Source organism: Triplophysa dalaica, chromosome 16 (assembly GCF_015846415.1).
Source record: "Triplophysa dalaica isolate WHDGS20190420 chromosome 16, ASM1584641v1, whole genome shotgun sequence".
Classification (NCBI taxonomy): Eukaryota; Metazoa; Chordata; class Actinopteri; order Cypriniformes; family Nemacheilidae; genus Triplophysa; species Triplophysa dalaica.
Window position 1 is genome coordinate 281,945 of NC_079557.1, and position 20,660 is coordinate 302,604.

The 20,660-nt window shown below is 41.4% G+C and overlaps 1 protein-coding gene and 1 pseudogene across 1 annotated transcript; both read left to right on the top strand.

The window, feature by feature from the left end:
- Positions 1-18,649, top strand: LOC130438459 (neuronal acetylcholine receptor subunit alpha-9-II). Its single transcript, XM_056770392.1, is given in 11 exon segments — positions 1-52; positions 543-688; positions 7,183-7,323; positions 7,326-7,339; positions 7,462-7,642; positions 7,787-8,153; positions 9,138-9,170; positions 17,216-17,365; positions 17,421-17,730; positions 18,396-18,446; positions 18,564-18,649. Coding segments are annotated over 10 exon segments (1,383 nt in total). The 5' UTR covers positions 1-15; the 3' UTR covers positions 18,400-18,446; positions 18,564-18,649.
- Positions 18,489-20,660, top strand: part of LOC130438460 (uncharacterized) — a 13,156-nt pseudogene continuing 10,984 nt past the window's right edge.

Sequence of the window (20,660 nt, forward strand, 5' to 3'; positions counted from 1 at the left end):
AGAACGCAGCGCCGGATGCTGATGATCATCTCTGCATTACTGCTCATTGAAGGTGAGACTTCAGAATATCTACAGAAGACAGAAATTTCAGTTTAACTGCTGAAAGATTCATATGATGATCCTTGAATGTGTGTGTGTGTGTGTGTGTGTGATATGTGTGTGTGTGTGTGTGTGTGTGTGTGTGTGTGTGTGTGTGTGTGATATGTGTGTGTGTGTGTGTGTGTGTGTGTGTGTGTGTGATATATGTGTGTGTGTGTGTGTGTGTGTGTGTGTGATATGTGTGTGTGTGTGTGTGTGTGATATGTGTGTGTGTGTGTGTGTGTGTGTGTGTGATATGTGTGTGTGTGATATGTGTGTGTGTGGGGTGATATGTGTGTGGGTATTTTAGCTGTGATTAAAGCTTTATTTTCTGCACATTGTGAATGACAGCACTTTAATCTTCTCAGTCTGTACTGTACTATCATTGTTTTCAGTTCAGGTTAGTATTGTTCTATGTATATCATGTATGTTTTCAGCAGCACGTGTGTGTTTTGTGTGTGCAGTGGGTCAGTGTGCTCAGGGTCGGTTCACACAGAAGTTCTTGAACGATCTGATGAAGAATTACTCAAGCGCTCTTCGACCGGTGGACGACACAGACAAAACCCTCAACGTCACCCTGCAGGTCACACTGTCTCAGATCAAAGACATGGTTACAAACACACACGTGCACAGCCGTGACATCATACACACACACGGCCGTGACATCCCACATGGAAAGAACCTATATGAGGATATATGCACATATATGAAACCTATATGCAGTATATATATGCACATATAGGCAAAATTGAGGTGCATATATGTGCATATACAGGCCATATAGGTATCCTGTATTGCTTCTTTATATCCACCTATAAGCCCTATATGTACATACAAGATATGTCTCCTATAGCTCATGGCAGGATCTGGTGATTTTGTAGCTCATATCTCACTTTGGCAACTGTCATGATGCCTAGCCCATATTTAAAATCAAGGCAAAAACTAACAAACTAAAAAAGAATGCAAAAAAAGTATGTATGTGCGAACACATGAAATTGGTAACACATGTAATTGGCATGTTATGGAATTTATCTGTGGCAAATAAGTGAGAGGAGATGGAAAGCTATGATGTCTACACGTTTTGCTGAAACATTTACAAGGTCAATTCTTTCTTGTATAAAGATAGTGGAAAGGAAGGAAATGTATAACAAAATGGTTTGTCGATTTTTATTTTGTCAATCAAGCCTTTTTTCCAATTTCAAGTCAATTCCAGGGGCCAGTTGTTCAAAACATTTAATCTGGATCAAAATTATCCGCATTTGGAAATCCCCTTTTTTCCTATCCAGGATCAGGTAATCCATCTTACTTTTATGCCGGTTTTTCAAAGCAACATTGGACTGGATCACTCTGATCCAGATACACAGTTTTCAAGATTACCAAATCCGGATTACAGTGCTCTAAATGGGACAACATATCACAATGTGGGCTATGTAAAGAACAGGTAGAAGTAAGAGCCAACATAGGGTCACTGTAAGTGTTTATTTTGAGCCAAAACACAAAAATAACATAAACATCCACTTCCATTCATAGTTTAACTTTAATTAAATTATATTAAATAATAATTATATTAAATAATTACTTTTATGACCCCTCATCTGAACCACAACAAATAAAAAACAAATATACATTAACAAATACATAGTGGATATTTTGAAAACATCTTTAAAAAATAAAATGGCTAAATATCCAATTGTTAACGAAATAAAGAATGTTCAGGGTTCTTCATCTGAGGAGGAGAGACCAGCATTTCCAAGCCCTGCTTTTAGGAGGCGGATCTGAAGTTTCGCTTTGGTTTGCTGCAGTTTGGTCAGCTTGATTTGTTCCTCTGCCAGGAGTATCTGTGCTTCTGCTCTTTCAGTTTCTCGTTTAAGAAGTGATTCATAGGCATCATCATTATTATTCGGCAAAGGATGCTTCAAGCCTCTTTTCTGAGCTCCTGTGACTGCTGGCTCTACCAGTGAGGATCCAGGTTGTTCTTCAATAATAGGGCTGAGATCCAGAATGAATGTTTCCTCTGCATTAGGAAGAACTGGCTCACTTTCCTCTACAATTGTAGGCTCACCGTCCCCTACAACACCATGAATCCCATGCAGAGCTTTAGAGTTCTCACCTCCAATAATGTCCAGAACCACATCTGTGTATTCACCTTTCTTAAAGGGTTTGTTGCCTGTTTGGGTGTTTTTTGCCTCAGCAAGGTCCTTCGTTGCTCTGGCCCTCAGATTCTTCCGTCTAAATTTCACTTGCTCCAAGGTCCTCTTCTGGCCAGAACCCATTGCATTTACATTCTGGGTGATTTCAACCCAAATGTCTTTCTTCCTTTTGTTAGTCACCATTCCACCTGCAACAGAGCTTCCTACTATTGAGGCATAATGGCACGTAACACCCTCCAGCAGTGCATGGGTTTCTGCAACAGTGAAATTAGGTCCTTTTGAGTCCATGGTTTCACCGCTTCTGTTGTAGTGAACATAGTATTTGTAGGCCTTGGGCATGATTGATTTAATTGAACACAAGCCACAGCACGTCAGCCAATTGGTGTGTGGGTATTTGACAGCCATCTTATATTCAGCCTTTCTCAGAGGACTTAGAGAGAGACACTGACATGGCAGGTATTGTCCATCGCTACCACCGTGTTGGTGGAAGAGGATACCGTCAAAGGGTGTATGTTGAGCGTGCACAACCACTGGAGCAATACACCACTGAAGAACTGTATGCTCGCTTTCGCTTTGGGAATGCTGATATTAAGTACATTGCAGACCTTGTCAGGCCAAAACTTCAACGGAGAACCCGAAGGAGCCACAGTCTGTCTGTGGAAGAACAGGTCCTCATTGCTCTGCGCTTCTATGCATCTGGGACTTTCTACCAAGTTGTTGGTGACAATATAGGAGTGGACAAATCAACTGTGAGTGATGTAGTGAACGCTGTGTCAATTGCATTGGCCAGCCTGGTCAATCAGTTTGTTTCACTTCCAAAGGATGTCCAGATTGCCCAGACCAAGCACAAGTTTTTTCTTTTGGGGAATATGGCCAGTACTATTGGGGTTATTGACTGCACTCATGTGCATATCCAAGCACCTCATGAGAGGGATTGGGAGTACATCAACCGAAAGGGGAGGCGCAGCATCAACATCCAACTTGTGGGCGATGCTGACCTCATCATCACAAACTGTGTCGTGAAGTGGCCTGGGTCTGTTCATGATGCACGCATCCTGAGAGAGAGTGCTTTATACAGAGAGCTCCAAACCAACCGACCGGATGGCATAATATTAGGAGACAGTGCCTATCCACTCCTACCATGGCTGATGACTCCTTTTCTTGCAGCAACCACACCTGCGCAGGCACGCTTCAACACTGCTCATTGCAAAACAAGATGTGCAATTGAGCGTTTAAATGGAGTTCTGAAGAGACGCTTTGCATGCCTTAACTACTTGCGAGTGGAACCACAGGGAGCATGCAACATAATACTTGCGTGTATCGTCCTGCACAACATCGCTACCAGGCGCAATATCCCTCTCTGTGATGATGTTTGTGATGCACCTGAGCCTGTTGAAGAACCAGACCAACCTCTGGTGGTCTGTCAGAATCAGGGACTGACTGGACGTATAGTAAGGGATGCAATTGTTAGACATTATTTTTGACAGGCTCATCTCTGATGATTGTTTCTTTGAAATTAATATACGGTGATGAGTGACCGAAAAATGAATATATTATTTTTGTTTATTGAAATCTGTTTGGGGGATTATTTCATGGGGACACGATAATTTTTATTTTATTTTTACTTTACTATACTGAATAGCTTAATTGTTAGCCTATGTCTACTTTATCACTGTTACAACGGTTACACAAGTCAAGTGCAAAATATAAATAAAAATATATACACTAAATGATACAAATGTATTATTTGACCAATTTTAAAGTTTTACTACGTTTTCTTCCTGAAATCCACCTTGAAATCCTACCCCCTGTTGGGATCAGGATAATCCTGTTTTTTTTGGATCAAAGTTATCCAAATCCCACTGACAAGTTTTGAACAACACAAACTGAAGGTTTGATCCAGATTAAAACTAGGATTGGATTCCCTTATCTAATCTGATTTCAGATTCCTTCTTTCCCTTTTGAACAACTCATTTTCAAGATTTGATCCAATCCGATAACCAAAATCCGATCAGTTTACCTTTGAACAACTGGCCCCAGATTACAGCTCACATCCACACATTTACCGTAACATCCACAAAATGTAATGCAAAATGCAATGTTTTTTAGTTTGTGACGTCATCGGCGTGCTGCATTCACGCCGAAAGATACCGGCTGGGAGAAAAGATGGCGATATCAACATTTGAGATCCATTATGTCTTACTTGAATGGAATGTGGGTGAGGATAGAGGGGCCTGTACTATTTTGGCCCTCGACTGTGTCCTGCATTTTTCATTTAAAGATTTTCGAGAAGCTGGTGGAATGGCGAAAAGGCCGCAAACCCTGGCCGGCTTCCAAAAATAAGCACCAGGACCCGGTTTTTCAAAAGGTTTAATCCGGATAAAATTGATCCGGATTTAGTAATCCTTTTTTTGCGATCCGTGATCACGTTATCCAGCTTACTTTTGGAGCCAGTTTTTTAGAGCAACATCGGATTGGATCAATCTGATCCGGATAGGATCTTTTCAGGATCACCAAATCTGGATAACCAGTGCTAAAACAGGATAGGAAATCGCAATGTAGAACTATAGATATGTGAAGAGCAACAAGTAGAATAGCCAGTGTGGGGTCAATATAAGTTTATTTTTATTTGAAATGAAAACACACACATTTAAAAAAAACTAAAAACAAGAAAAACCCCACCCCATCCTCTTCCAGCAGTCCGCTCATCTGAGACCTACAACACAAACAATTGAGCAATTGAGCGTTTAAATAGATCTGAGACCAGAACCACAGAAAGCAAGCATGCAACATAACCCTTGCCTGTATTGTCCTGCACAACATCGCTACTAAGCGTAATGTCCCTCTCTCTGCTGACAATGATGCACCTGAGCCCCTTGGAGACCCTAACCAACCTCCTGCATTCTGCCAGAACGAGCAAACAGGACGTGCAACAAGGGACGAAATAGTTAGACACTATTTCTGATTTGGATTTGTTTTGGATTTCAAAAATCAGTGATTGCCATTCTTTGCATTTTTTCGGTTATTCTGTAATCATTGCATGCATCACTAATACATATTCTAAAAACAAAAATATTTTCGATTGTGATGAATATATATATCAATTAGTGACAGAATAAAATTTATTGTTTTTGGTCAATTTTGACAGCTGTTTGGAGGATTATTTTATGAGGCCAAACTCTTTCTACTTTGCTGTAGGCCTATACTGAAAGGCTGAATACGTTAAAGCTTACCTAATCACTGTAGCCTGACGGATGAACAAATAAAAATAAAACCTTATGAATAAATATGAAATCTTGTAAGATACTGCATGATCCAAATATAGTATTATTTTACATTTTTTAAGTTTTCATTACATTTTGGGCATTGATTCCACGCTGAATCCTGTGTGTGTGGTGTTACACTTCATTCATGATGAGTATGATTTTTATGGGGTAAAAGGGAATCTTATTTGTATAGCGCTTTTCACAAGACACACAAGTCACACCCAAAGCGCTTCACACATGAAAGGGAGGACGTTCATTCACTCCATGCTGATGGTGGTAAGCTACCATTGTAGCCACAGTTCCTCATGGGTTAGACTGACAGAAGTGAGGCTGCTAACATCTGCGCCAACGGTCCCTCTGACCACCACCAACCATTCACACATAGGGATTGGGTGAAGTGTCTTGCCCAAGTGCCTTGTCTGCACCTGCAGGAGCCGGGATTCAAACCCCTACCTTCCATCATGGGACGATCCGCTCTCCCGTTACACAGAGTAATGACAATATATGTAATATATTGTGTAATGACAATAAATTGAATCCAATCCAATCCCATATGTGCCACTGTCGCCATTAAATTGCATTTTTTTTTCCTCTGTTTCTCCCCCTCCCTCCGAAGGTTTGCGTGAAGAAGAGATGTTCTTCTAAATACAACCACGAGGAGGAGGAGGAGGCAACGAACAAGGTACACCACCAGTCTGCCAACAACTGCAAATTTTCTTATCCAAGAATTTTCTCTGCTTTGGATGCACATGATTGACCGTGTGAATGTTAACAATGCAGTCCCCATGACGGACATGTGCATATGAAAGAACGATGCCGCTAAAAAAAGAGGGGGATGATGTTTCCAATTCGAATTTCTTTCAGATTTAGCAGAATCCAATCAGAATCTTCCAATTGACGTGTTTACATGACGCATTTTTTATTATGATTAGCCCTTTATCTAAAATATATGTCCAATTGCAGCTGTACTGTAAGCACTTTGGGTTCCTGTTGAAGCACTATATTATTATTATTATTATACTGACTTATTATTTTTGTCTTCTCTAGATGCTACATTGAAGAAGCGGCCAGCAGCCACCCGAGGGCAGATAGGCATGTCTATCAATTCGAAGCTCACGGAGCTGAGAAGATCATCAAGATAATTTTTTGTCTTATTTTTGTTCTTGTACTATTTGATTGTTTGTAAGTAAATAAAAATGTAAATGTCAACATTTTGGGCTTTTATTTATGTTGTCTAGCAGCTATGGATTTTAATAATTGTACTAATATATATATATAGGTAAACATATAGGTGGACATATACGTGCATATATGCACACATATATACATGCATATATGTACCTATATAGGTACATGTATGCAATCATATATATTCGCATGTATGTACGCATGTATGTACGCATATATGTGCACATACATGTGCATATATGTACATTTAATATAGGAAAACGGCCAATTTTATATATGTCACATATATTAAAAACCTATATCAAAACCTATATTAAAACATATGTTTAAATAGGTTTTTTCCGTGTGGGATCATACAAACACTGATATAACTATCCTCTCTCTCTCTCTTTTGAAGTCACTCTCTCTTCCTCTTGTTAGTATTTATTATTTAGATGTTTCTAGTCACCTGACCCTCAGTGTCACTGTGTGTGTGTGTGCACGCGTGTGTGTTTGTTTAGGATGAGAGGAATCAGGTGTTAATTGCGTATCTGTGGATCAGACAGACATGGAATGATGCTTATCTGAAATGGAATAAAGAGGATTATTGTGGTCTGGAGGTCATACGCATTCCCAGCAGCCTTGTGTGGAGACCAGACCTATGGTGCTTTATAACAAGTACGCCCGTACGTTCACACACACAGTTTGAGTGATGCAGTGTGTGAGAGTATTGAGTTTTTCTCTTCTGACAGCATGTCTCTCACCTGTGAACACATGCACACACAAACACACACACACAGGGCAGTTGAGGATTTCTCTGGACCCGTGGACACAAACGTTGTGTTGCGTTACACTGGAGAGATCACGTGGGACGCTCCTGCCATCACTAAGAGTTCATGTGTGGTGGACGTCTCTTACTTTCCCTTTGACAGTCAGCAGTGCAACTTAACATTCGGCTCATGGACCTACAATGGGAACCAGGTACACAACACACACTACACACCAGAAAGACACACGACACGAGAGACACTTAATCCACAACATTCAGTCTGTGTACAGTAACTTGTTTTAACACAACACTGTTGAAATGAGCTGATGTTGAAGTAGTGTCATTGTTCATCTGAGAGATCTGTAGTTTTATTACTAATGTATATGGGCGTGGCGCAAGCAGCTGACCCCGCCCCTTTCTTCCACTCAGGTGGACATCACCACGTGGAGTGGGAATGTGGCGGAATGCCGGCCACCAGGAACGTGATCATGTATGGATGCTGCTCGGATCCGTATCCCGACATCACGTACACGCTCCTGCTGCAGAGGAGGAGGTCCTTCTACATCTTTAACCTGCTGCTGCCCTGTTTCCTCATCTCATTCCTGGCACCGCTGGGGTTCTATCTGCCCGCTGACTCGGGTGAGAAGGTGTCGCTGGGCGTGACTGTCCTCCTGGCGCTCACAGTCTTCCAGGTTATGGTGGCGGAGAGTATGCCTCTCATCGGTCAGTCTGTGTGTGAGTGTCTGTGTGTTTGTGTGTGTGTGTGTGTGTGTGTGTGTGTGTGTGTGTGCGTGCGTGCATGCGTGCATGCGTGCATGCAAGTTTTAATTAAAGTTCTCAATGAGGGTGTTAGTGTCAGTTTGTGTGTGTTGTCCTGTCAGTGTTGTGTTGTGTTGTGTTGTGCTGGTTGTTCTTTGGTCGTGGCAGGACTTGACATATCTTGCAGCAGGTTTGAGCTTCTTGACTTTTCTCCCAGTATGTATGAGATCTTGTCCTTTTGTTGAAACTGGTCAAAGTCTTTGTGTAAGTTTGTAAACTGGGGGAAGAATGTTTCTCTGATGTGTGTGTAGTTGGGACAGGAGAGGAGAAAGTGCAGCTCTGTTTCCACTTGATTGTGTGTGCAGTGTGGACACAGTCGCTCTTCTCTCGGTGTTCATGTGTGTCTGTGTCTGCCCGTCTCTACAGTGAGCTGGTGATCACTGAGTCTGTACATGCTCAACACTTTTCTTAGTTTAGGGTCTGATACGCTTGTGAGGTATTCTGACACTTTATATTCTCTCTTTAGTGACAGATAGCATTCCACTTTACTTTGCTGAGCTGTTGCTTCTGTCCAGTGTTTGACATATTTCTCTTTTTGTCTTTTCATCATTTGGTTTAGTCTGGCTGGGGTTTGGGGTTGACTTGGGCATGTTTGGGGTTGTAGAGTTAGTTGTGAGATCAGTTGGATGAAGGGGTTTCTCTCTGGGCTCAGCTCTTGATGACTTAAGGCTTTGTGATGGAGTGTGTCTGTGTCGCTGTTCTTAAGGTGTGTGTAGAATTTTAAAGCTCTTTTTTGTATTTTAATGATTAGAGGATACAGTCCTAATTCTGCTCTGCAGGCGTTGTTTGGAGTTTTTCTCTGTACCCGTAGAATGTTTTTACACATTTCTGTTTGCAGAATCTCTATTGGGTGTTTGTCCCATCTGGTGAACTCTTGGTTGGCGAGAGGACCCCAAACCTCACTTCCATACAGCGCGATTGGTTCTATAATTGATTGTATTATTTTCAGCCAGATTACGGTTGGGATGTCAATTTTAATATTCTTTTTGATTGCGTAAAAGGCTCTTCGTGCCTTGTCTCTCAGGTCGTTCACAGCCTTGTTTAAGTTTCCGGTGTTACTAATGTTTATACAGAGATATGTGTAGTTCTTGGTGTGTTCTAGGGGCACGTTGTTTAGTTTGAAACGGTGATGTTGATTTTGGCTACTGGGCTTTTTTTGGAATATCATGACTCGAGTCTTCTTAAGGTTAACCGATAGGGCCCATGTTTGGCAGAAAGTGTGCAGGGTGTCCAGATGTTGCTGTAGACCCTCTTTTGTGGGTGACAGCAGCACCAGATCGTCTGCAAACAGGAGGCATTTCACTTCGGTGTCTTGTAAGGTCGGACCGGGTCCTGGTGACTGTTCTAGAGCTCCAGCTAATTCATTCATGTAAATGTTAAATAGTGTAGGACTTAGACTACAGCCCTGTCTCACTCCACGACTCTGGGAGAGAAAGTCTGTGTGCTTGTTGCCAATTTTAACTGCAAATGTGTTATTGGTGTACATTGATTTGATGATGTCGTAGGTTTTTCCTCCGATGCCGCATTGAATCAACTGAAGAAAAAGTCCCTCATGCCAGATTGAGTCAAAAGCTTTTTGAAGTCAACAAAGCAGGAGTAGAGCTTTCTTTTCTTTTGGTTTGTTTCTTTGTCAATTAAGGTATGAAGAGTGTATATATGGTCGGATGTGCGGTATTTTGGTTGGAAACCAATTTGGCATTTTCTCAGGATGTTTTGGTTGTTTAGATATTGGAGAAGTCTGCTGTTAATAATGTTACAGAGGAGTTTACCTAGATTACTGTTTACACATATTCAGCGGTAATTATTAGGGTCGAATTTGTCTCCACTTTTATGGATTGGAGTTATGAGACCTTGGTTCCAGATTGTGGGAAATATACCTGTACTAAAGATGATATTAAACAGTTTGAGGATGGCGAGTGTAAGTTTTTGGTCTGCGTGTTTAATCATCTCGTTTAGGATACCGTCGATACCACTTGCTTTTTGGGATTTAAGTTTTGGTATATTTTGTTCTAGCTCAGCGAGTGTAATTGGATAGTCTAAAGGGTTTTGGTAATCTTTAATTGTTGACTCCAGAGTGCATAGTTTGTTGTGTAGAGTTGGCGTGTGTTTACATTGTCAGCATCTCTGTGTTTCTGATTTGATAGAATTCTTACTTCTTTTCTAAGGTTTTTACACTCCTTATCAAACCATTTCTCATTTACAGGCTTTTTGTTTGGTTTTGTGTTAGTGGGTTTTAGGTTAGATAGTGTTGCAGATATTGTAAAAATTTGGTTAATCCTGTCTACTGCTAAGTTTACACCTTCATTATTGTGTGGAAATGGGGTATCTAGGAATATATTCAGTAGGTTTTTAATTTTTTGTTCACGAGTTATGCTTTTGTATGTATCTTCGCAATTTTGTTTCCACCTGAAAGTTTGTTTTAGGGTATGGAGGTGAGTTTGTTTTGATGCCTCTGTGTTAGGTTCGGATCTATTGAGGTAGAGAGTGATTTTACTGTGATCTGACAATGGGGATGGTGGGCTGACTGTGAACGCTCTGAGGGAGTTAGGATTCAGATCCGTGACGAAATAGTCTACCGTACTGTTACCCAGCTTAGAACTATAGGTGTACCTGCCGTATGAATCTCCTCGTAGTCTTCCATTGACCATGTACAGACCCATTGTGCGACAAAGATGGAGAAGTCTTGATCCATTTTTGTTTCTTGTTTTATTGTAGTTTAGTCTTTGTGTGTGAGTAGGTGTGGGAAGGACATCTCCTCCTGGAATGTGTTTGTCTCCTATGGAGTGAACTAAGTCTGATTCTTCGCCTGTCCTGGCATTTAGGTCTCCGCAGATCAGAACATTGCGCTGTGACTGGTGTAAGGTGGTGGAAAATGTGAGAACAGAAGAACCACCCACTGGCCCAATGGCGGAGTCCAAGTGGCATGGCGAAGGCATTCGCGGGTTCTGTCTTTCCAGCGCTCTGGGTTGTTACAGTTAAAGTTATTTTAACATTGCGTAATTTATCTGACTCCAAAAGATATAAAGGAAACCTTGTTGAATGATATTATTTGTATTTGATTATCATGAGTGATAATAATCCTGTAATTTGGGTCAGTGTTCGACTATCCCGGTTTACTCTAAACCATATTCACTCATCCGATTTACATGTCGCTTAGAGTCTCGCGCCGGCCGTTTATACGCGGATCTCACGGTCACAAACTCGGCAGTCTTGGTCATTGCAAGAGGTAAGAGACCAGTAACATTTAGGTGGCTGCCCCCTGCAACTCACTGATAAACGCACCTTTTTGGTCAGCCTAGATTATTAACACCTAATCACAAGCAACAATTATTTCAGCCAGAGGTCATGACCACTCCACAGCGATAGATAGACCAATCTTACCTTCTCTACTGGCAGCTTTATATAGTCATGCCATGGTTTCCCATGTACACTTAACTGGAATAATATTACTGTAATCAGACTCTGAGACTTACCCTATTTAGATTGGTCAGACAACCCTTGTGTTGTCAGACAACCCTTGTGCAGCCTCTAAGATCTAAGTACACTTAAACTAATGCCAAGTTGTTAGCCGGATCTCTAAAATTCTCAGCAGGTGTGTCTTTGTCACCTAGACAGGATTCTAGTCCGTTACTAACCTGAGCAGGGATTTGCGGTAACATGGATGTAACGGGATAGAACATAATTCTTATACTGAATACATAATATAAGAACGTGTCTATAAATTCAGAATACTGCGGAACAATTCAAACATGACAATTTATTAGTCAGGTAAATGTTTCTTGCCAATTACAATTCAATTCAGAGAATACAAAAACAAAAACATCAAATCCTCAAAGATTAGTCTACGAGTCTAAGACGCACACCTGACAATAGAAAAAGGTGCGATCGCAAAAAACACAGTGCTGTGTGTCTGAAGGCACCGTGGGGTTCATCATAGTAAGAATTCCCCAGAACATTTTGCCTGCTTCCCTTAAATACCCAGACCAAAATACCCTTCCTCCACACAACAACAATTGACATTGTAAAGGACTCTGTCCTGGATCTGATCAGGCCACAAATGGGCATTTGCACGAAGACACAACCTCAACAGTGAGCAGAATATCTTTAAAGCCTCAAACCTATGTTATGATCTGCTCCACTGCTGTGGATATGAGACCATTGTACCAATCGCACTGAGACATTTCAAATGATACCAAACATGCATATGAAGATTCTTTGTTCATATAAGATATGATATTTGTCAAATCCAGTTCATGGGTGAGCATTGAATTGCTCTGAGTTCAGTTGGAGAGAGATGAGAGGGGGGGAAGAGAACAGATGTAAAGGTGTGAGTTGGAAATCATCATTCATTGTTGTATGCTGTCTGAGATGGAGATGCAAACTCTGTGGGGAGTTCATTGTATTGGATGAAGTTCTGTGTTTCCCGGGATATGGTGCCCTTTTGGTGCGGACACCTTGGCACCAGCCTTACAGTGGAAGTAGTTGATCTCCTCTTCCAGGATTGTGAAACTGTTCTAATTGAAGTAGGGTGACTCTGCTGGAGGGATGTAGGTTGCACACAGGAAGATATTCTTATCTGTTGAAGTGATGGTCTTGTTGATTTCTATCCATGTGTAAAACTGGCCAGTTTTAATCATTTTTATTGAGTGGGCGTATTCGGACTTATACCAGATCAGCATTCCGCCCGAGTCTCTTCCCTGTGTGACGCCAGGCAGTTTGACGGATGGAATGATGAATTCTCTGTAGTTTATAGGGCAGCCAGTGGGTCCGTCTCCTCTACTCCATGTCTCCTGTAGGATGAGGATGTCTGAGTTTTTTGTATCAGAGCTGAAGTCTATGTTTTTGCTTTTCAGTCCAAAAGCAGATGACCTCAGGCCTTGAATATTCCAACATGATATGGTAAATGCTTTGTTATCTACAGTTGTGTTCAAAATTATTCAACCCCCAATGCTGTAAATGGTTTTAGGGAATTTAGTGTACATTTGTAATTGTATTCAGAATGAAATCCTACAAGGACTTCTTAAAGAACCATATGCAACTAAAATGACATCAATTAGTTTTGTAATACAGTAGTAAATGTTTCTTTTGTGAATTCTTTATTGACATAATTATTCAACCCCTTAAAGACTACCACTCTGAAGAACAGAGGTTCAATGAAGTGTTTTCGATCAGGTATTGAAAACACCTGTGGATATCAGGGAGCAGCAATAAAGCCTAATAAGCACCAATTAGGCAGCTTTAAAATGACTGTGATACTCAGCTCCTTCTAGACATTTACTGGTGTGGTTACAAACATGGTGAGGTCAAGAGAATGGTCCAGGAAGACAAGAGAACAGGTGATTACTCTTCACAGGAAGGGCAATGGCTATAAGATGTTAAACATACCAAGAGACGCCATAGGAAGCATCATTCGCAAATTCAAGGCAAAGGGCACTGTTGAAACGCTACCTGGTCATGGCAGAAAGAAGATGCTGACTTCGACTGCTGTGCGCTACCTGAAGCGTAGAGTGGAGAAAAGTCCCCGTGTGACTGCTGAGGAACTGAGAAAACATTTGTCAGATGTGGGTACTGAAGTTTCTGCTCAGACAATACGGCGCACCCTGCGTAATGAAGGCCTCAATGCCAGAGCTCCCAGGCGCACCCCCTTGCTGTCCCCAAAGAATAAGAAGAGTCGACTGCAGTATGCCAAAAGTCATGTGGACAAACCACAGAAGTTTTGGGATAGTGTTCTGTGGACTGATGAAACAAAATTAGAACTGTTTGGGCCCATGGATCAACGCTATGTTTGGAGGAGGGCCTATGAAGAAAAGAACACCTTGCCTACTGTGAAGCATGGCGGGGGGTCAATCATGCTTTGGGGCTGTTTTGCTTCTGCAGGTACTGGGAAGCTTCAGCGTGTGCAAGGTACCATGAATTCTCTTCAGTACCAGGAGATATTGGATGACAATGTGATGCAGTCCGTCACAAACCTGAGGCTTGGAAGACGTTGGACCTTTCAACAGGACAATGATCCCAAGCATACCTCCAAGTCCACTAGAGCATGGTTGCAGATTAAAGGCTGGAACATTTAGAAGTGGTCATCGCAGTCACCAGACTTAAATCCGATTGAGAACCTCTGGTGGGACTTAAAGAAAGCAGTTGCCTGTTGAATGTGCAAGCCTAAGAATGTGACTGAACTTTAGGCTTTTGCCCATGATGAATGGGCGAAGATACCCGTAGATCGCTGCAAGACACTTGTGTCAAGCTATGCTTCACGTTTAAAATCTGTTATAACTAAGTACTAAGATTGAATGTCACTTGGGGGTTGAATAAAACTGATAATGATGTGAGCTCAGAAAAGACATTTGTGGTTATTTCATTATAAATGTTATGATATATTTGTCTGACCTACACGTGCCTCTTTGATTTAATTGTAAGCAGGATGATTGAATGATCATAATCAATGTCAGACCGACCAAAACAATCAATTTCAGTGGGGGTTGAATAATTTTGAACACAACTGTATAAGGTATTCATTTATTTATTGCAGATTTTGTCTTAAGACAGTAGGTGTGAGCAGATCAGGTTCAGCATCTGATGGGTGTCTTTTAGCTCGGCTGTTGGAGCTTGTGCAGATGTTGGTGTGGAGTTTCTGCTCACTGTCTGGGCATAGCTTAGGCTGCTGGAGTTCTGTTGCATATGCCGGGTGGGGGGTGTAGGCAGCAGGGGTGGTGCTCTGGTCTGTTGGCTGTTGTTTTGGAAGGGAAGGGGTCCCAGTCTTTGGCTGTTTTTTAAAGGTGCGGTGTGGTTCGTTCATGGTCTGGGTAGGTGCTGCCTTGCTCTGTTGCTTCTAGGAGGGTTGTTGGTGTTGCGGTTTAGAGCACCATCTTTTAATTTATTTGCAAAGATGGGGACAGATGCTCTGTACAGGTGTACATGGTCATAGAGGCATGTGAGGTCCAAGGTGTGGTGATGTGCCAGGTGCACTTGAGGTTTGAGTGCACAAGTTCTAGAGAGATTTGCCTTTACTTGCTGAATTGTGTCTGGGTGGAAGTCTTTCCGTGGTAGCAGTGTCGAGATGGTGATTTTGGCATTTGGGAAGGTGGTTGTAGCTTTTTCGATTACCCTTTCTAGTGCTGTGGCCACTCTTTCTTGTTTAGCTCTCAGGTCGTTTGTGCCAGTGTGGATTATTATGTGGCTTGGTGATCCTAGGTTGTCCTCGTTCAGTAGTCTGAGGGCACCAGAGTTTGGACACCTTTTGTTTGGGGAAGAGCTTTTTTCATCTATAAATTTCCCATTTGAGTCTATCAGAAGGACAATATCTGTTTTCTGTGAGTCCTCTGTGGGTGTTGGAGTGTTGTCAGGTTCATTGCGTTGATCTGTACTGGGCAAAGGGTTTTGTGAAGATGGAGGGTTTTGGCTGGGTTGTGACACTGAGGTCTGGGAGCTGTGGTCCGTTTGAAGGGTGACCTGTTGTTCTGGACCATTTTTGGAGTTGAGGTCGGTGAGGTGGGTACCTTTTTCATGCTTCATTTCTCTTATCTCCTCTCTTAAAGCAGTTAGCTGGGTCCAGTGACTCTCTGTCTGCTATGTGAGCTGGGTTTCCAGTGATGCCAGCTGAACCTTGAGCCTCTCCCTCCCTTGCACTAGCTGCTTCACTTCGGCCTGAAGTGAAGACAGTTCTTTCCTGATGTTGTCTCCCTCTTTTAGCTTGGCTGTGGGGTTGTTGCCGGATAGTCTGAGCATTTTGTTTGAAGAGAAAGGGTAATTTCTCTGAGCTGTACTAGTTCACCCCCCAGGGCTGTGAATCTCTCTCTCATGTCAGTACAGTAGCAGTGTGAATGGAGCTCCTTTGTTTGTTCTGCGTTAGGAAGATCTGTATGTTCTTGCTGATCATCAGAAACTGGGGTTCTGTCTGATTCCTCTGTGGTGGGTTGCTCATTGTTGGGTTCCAGTTGTAATCTTCCTTTGATACTCAGGAAGTTTTGTTCGAAAAGTCCTTGAGTGCTTTTCACTACAACTATCCCTGTTGTTTTGTAGATGTTAACATTGATAGTTGTTACGTCATCCTCATTTTTAATTTTTAGCTGGAAACCCCCACAGATGCCTTTTCTATCAGCGTTTGGGAATTCTGAGATGATGGCTTTGTGCCATTAATGAGGTCGGTTGGTGTAGAAAATCAGGTTACTGGTGCTACCATCTTTATGAAGGTCTGCGAATAAAGTCTCTGAGTTTTCTGTGAGTCTTTTGTTTTTGTAGACTTCCCTTGCTGTATCGTTTGTAACCTCTTTTGGGTAGTGTAGAGGAATGGCCTCCACACATTGGGGTTGTGCATTCATGGTGAAATGGGCTGTTCACACCTGCGTGGGCGTTGGTTGAGGATTGTCCTTTGTTTGGTTCAGTCGTTTTCTCACCTTCCATTTCACACCTCTGAGGCGTGGGTCATTTGGTTGAGCAGAGTTTGCTGCGTCAGTAACACTAAAACTTTTACTTTCTTTTCTTTTGCTTGTTTTGTTTGTTTGATTGTAGTTATTGTCGAGTATTTGGAACAAAGTGATGGTAAAGTACTTACTTTGGTACCTGGTAGCAGATAGTCCTTGATAATCTAGTCCTCTTGTTATTTTTGATTTGTTTGTAGAGCAGGATTGTTGGGTTGGTGTCCTTTGTGTCCTTTTCTGGGACACAAGAAAAATGTACATTGCCAAAGCACAAGATTAAATATAAACATGCAGAAATACAGATTAAGATAAAAAATAAAATAGAATAAAATTAAAAGTCTATAAGTAAAAATCTATATCTACACATCTCAATATAAACAGAAAAAGAGTTTTAATTAAAGTTCTCAATGAGGGTGATAGTGTCAGTTTGTGTGTGTTGTCCTGTCAGTGTTGTGTTGTGTTGTGCTGGTTGTTCTTTGGTCGTGGCAGGACTTGACATATCTTGCAGCAGGTTTGAGCTTCTTGAGAACCTCTCTCTCTCTCTATCAGGTAAGTATTACATTGCGACGATCTTCATCATGAACATTCATTTCTGTGGAGCGGATACTAAACCTGTACCACATTGGGCCAAAGTTCTCGTCATTGACTACATGTCCAAGATCTTCTTTGTCTATGAGGTCGGGGAAAGCTGTTATTCACCCTTTGGACATACTGAAGATTCTGAACCACAACACCATCTTCTCTCTCTCTACAGAGTGTGAGAGAACCGATTCTAATGCTCCGCCCCCCTGTTTCCCTGATGATGACAAGTCACCAGCTGTCAGTTTGACATGTGACCGTTGCTGCTGTCGGGGCAGAAGTGGAATTCTGAGCTGTGGCCCGAAACTGATCCGGAATGTTGAATACATCTCAAACTGCTTCCGGGAACAACGAGCGACCTCTCTGAAAGTGGCTGAATGGAAGAAGGTTGCCAAGGTGATGGATCGATTCTTCATGTGGATATTCTTCATCATGGTCTTCCTCTTGAGCATCCTCATCATTGGCAAAGCACCTGAAGTGCAGGAGTGAGTGACATCACCTCAGGAAACACAACAGTGTCTGAAACACAACACTCATGTTCACTAACACTAGCTTCACGACTTCAGTGCACACACATCCAGTTTGTTGTTGCGAGTCTTTGTACACAATGTACAATAAAAAGGATTCCACATGTCTGACTGAAAGAGATTCCCCCCGAGTGATGTCACTTTCATGAAGGACTTCATACATTTTGAAACTGCGCATGAATGTCATACCTGTGATGTCCACTAGAGGACAGTAGATCCTCACAGATGATCAAACACATAATTCTTCTATCATTTAAATGATCAATCTTCAAGTATTTCAGTATTTCAGCAGGAGACTGTTTCATGTGTTTGTGTCATAGATGTCAATGATGTGTATTTCCCTTCATGCATGAAGTTTGTCAAGTGTTCCCCCTGAAGATGATGATGAAATATACAGATTCTCTGTCATTCACTTGAAATAAAAAGCTGCACAAGTAACTTTGGGATGTTTGAAGAAAGTGAACTGAAGGATATTTATGATAATATTGTTATCATTTAATTTAAGAAAATAAATTTGATCAGGGTGAACATGATTTAAAGATTGTGTTATATTGTTGTATACACGTATGAAGTCATTCACGATCATTATAATATTATACGTGTTTGCCTTGTTTGCCTTTCAGATGAATTTGAAGAGTCACTCAGAATTAAAGAATACAGCAGACAGAAACCTGGTGTGAAATGTTTCTCTTTCTTCTGCTTAAATGATAATATTAATGCATGAAGACTTTTATAATAGTTCAAACGAGTCTTGTTCTGTTCTGAGTATCTGTCTGTGTGTTGTGTGTCAGGCGTGAGGATGGTGAGGAAAGGTCTCAAACGTCTCTCTCTGCTGGGTCAGAAGATTCAGTGTCTCAGAGTCATTCTGACCGGATTTACCTGCACGCTGCTGCCGTCTTTCAGAACACACACCTGGACAAACCTGCCGCTCACAGGCTCATCAGTAATGGGCAGAGGTCAGAGGTCAGCGTGCCTGTGGTCAGGGATGAGTTATCTTAGCGTCTGGCGTACCGTCTCGCCTTCAGTGCGCTCAAATGTGAGTATCTCACCTCACTGAATCACGAGCGCTTCTGTCACCAGATCATCATCACATCCCAAAGTCATGTTGATTTGCAGCACCACAGATGAGACACACAACAGAAACACACAACAATGACACAACAGATCAATTCATCCAATCATCTGCCGCCAGCCAGATTAAAGCGATCATTTGATCAGGGGCGTGTTTAACATTTTAGGGGCCCTAAACAAAGTGAAGACCTGAGTTCCCCACACATTGCCTCACATTATTGTTTGAATATCACAGCAGTATTGAGTTCATGGAATTAATGAGACATCTGTGACCCTGGATGACACAAGCAGTCTTAAGAGTCAATTTTTTTTGAAAAAAGAGATTTTAACATCATCTGAAAGTTGAAGAAGTAAGTTTTCCATTGATAGATGGTTTTTTTAGGATAGGACAATATCTGACGGTACAACAACTGGTATTAAAATTGGAATCTGAGGGTGCAAAAAAATCAAATTATTGAGAATATTGCCTTTGAAGTTGTTAATCTGGGGTACAGAGGAAGCCAATCCACTCACAAAAATAACGTTTTTAATACATTTACAGTAGGACATTTATAAAATATTTTCATGGAACATGATATTTCCTTAATATCCTAATGATAATCCCAATGATTAATGATTAATTTTTACCCATACCATGTTTTTTTGCAGATTACTAAAAATGTTCCGGTGCTATTTAAGACTGGTTTTGTTGTCCAGAGTCACATATAAATATTAATATAAACTGGATTTATTTTACGTTGAACCACATAACAGCACAAAATTCTCTACAGTTTGTTATTCAATTCAATTCAAGTTTATTTATATAGCGCTTTTCACAATGTGTATTGATTCAAAGCAGCTTTACAGGGGCAAACAGGAAAAACAGATAAGTTAGAACACAGCACAGTGCATGGTGTTTATACAACGAGTAAGATCATTCTAATAAATAATATCTAATTTCTAAATAAATAAATAAAATGAATGAATGCAGTCTCCCGGTGAGCAGGCCAACACTGCCCTGCTGTGGCGAGGAACCCAAACTCCAATGATTGATTAATGGAGAAAAAAACCTCGGGAGAAACCAGGCTCAACCGGGAGGGCCAGATCCCCTCTGACGTGTCATAGCTGCACTCAAACTGGTGACATGTGATTTTAGTTTAGCATTTAATACCAAATATTGTAACTTCAGCATTAATAAGACAAATAGTCCGTCTTTTGCCATTGGTTGGGGATGTAGTGGTCTGAGCTGGGACGGTCTGATGGTCATATTTCTCTTGGCTGGTGGTGGAATTGCCTTAGATGGAGCTGGGATGGTCAGTCAGTCTGCAGCTGTATCTGGTGTAATCTCAAATTGGGGATGGGCATCTGTCAGTCGTCTGGACATGGTGGAACTTCTTCCTACCTCAGGATGGGCATCCCATCCCGAGGCAGAGGCGGAAAGAGAATAAAGAGAATAATTAGCGTAGCTGCTGTTCATTAACTATGCATTAAGTGAAAGCTTGGATGAAAAGATGTGTCTTTAATCTAGATTTAAATTGGGAGAGTGTGTCTGACCCTCGAATAGTATCTGGAAGGCTATTCCAGAGTTTAGGTGCTACGTATGAGAAAGCTTGTCCACCTTTATTGGATTTAGTTATTCTAGGTGTCATCAAAAGTCCTGAGTTTTGAGATCTTAGAGAGCGTGATGGGTTGTAATGTGATAAAAGCTCGGTTAAGTAAGTAGGTGCTAAACCGTTCAGGGCTTTTTAATAATTAAAAGAATTTTAAAATCAATACGATACTTAATGGGTAGCCAGTGAAGCGATAATAAAACTGGGGTTATGTGATCGTATTTTCTT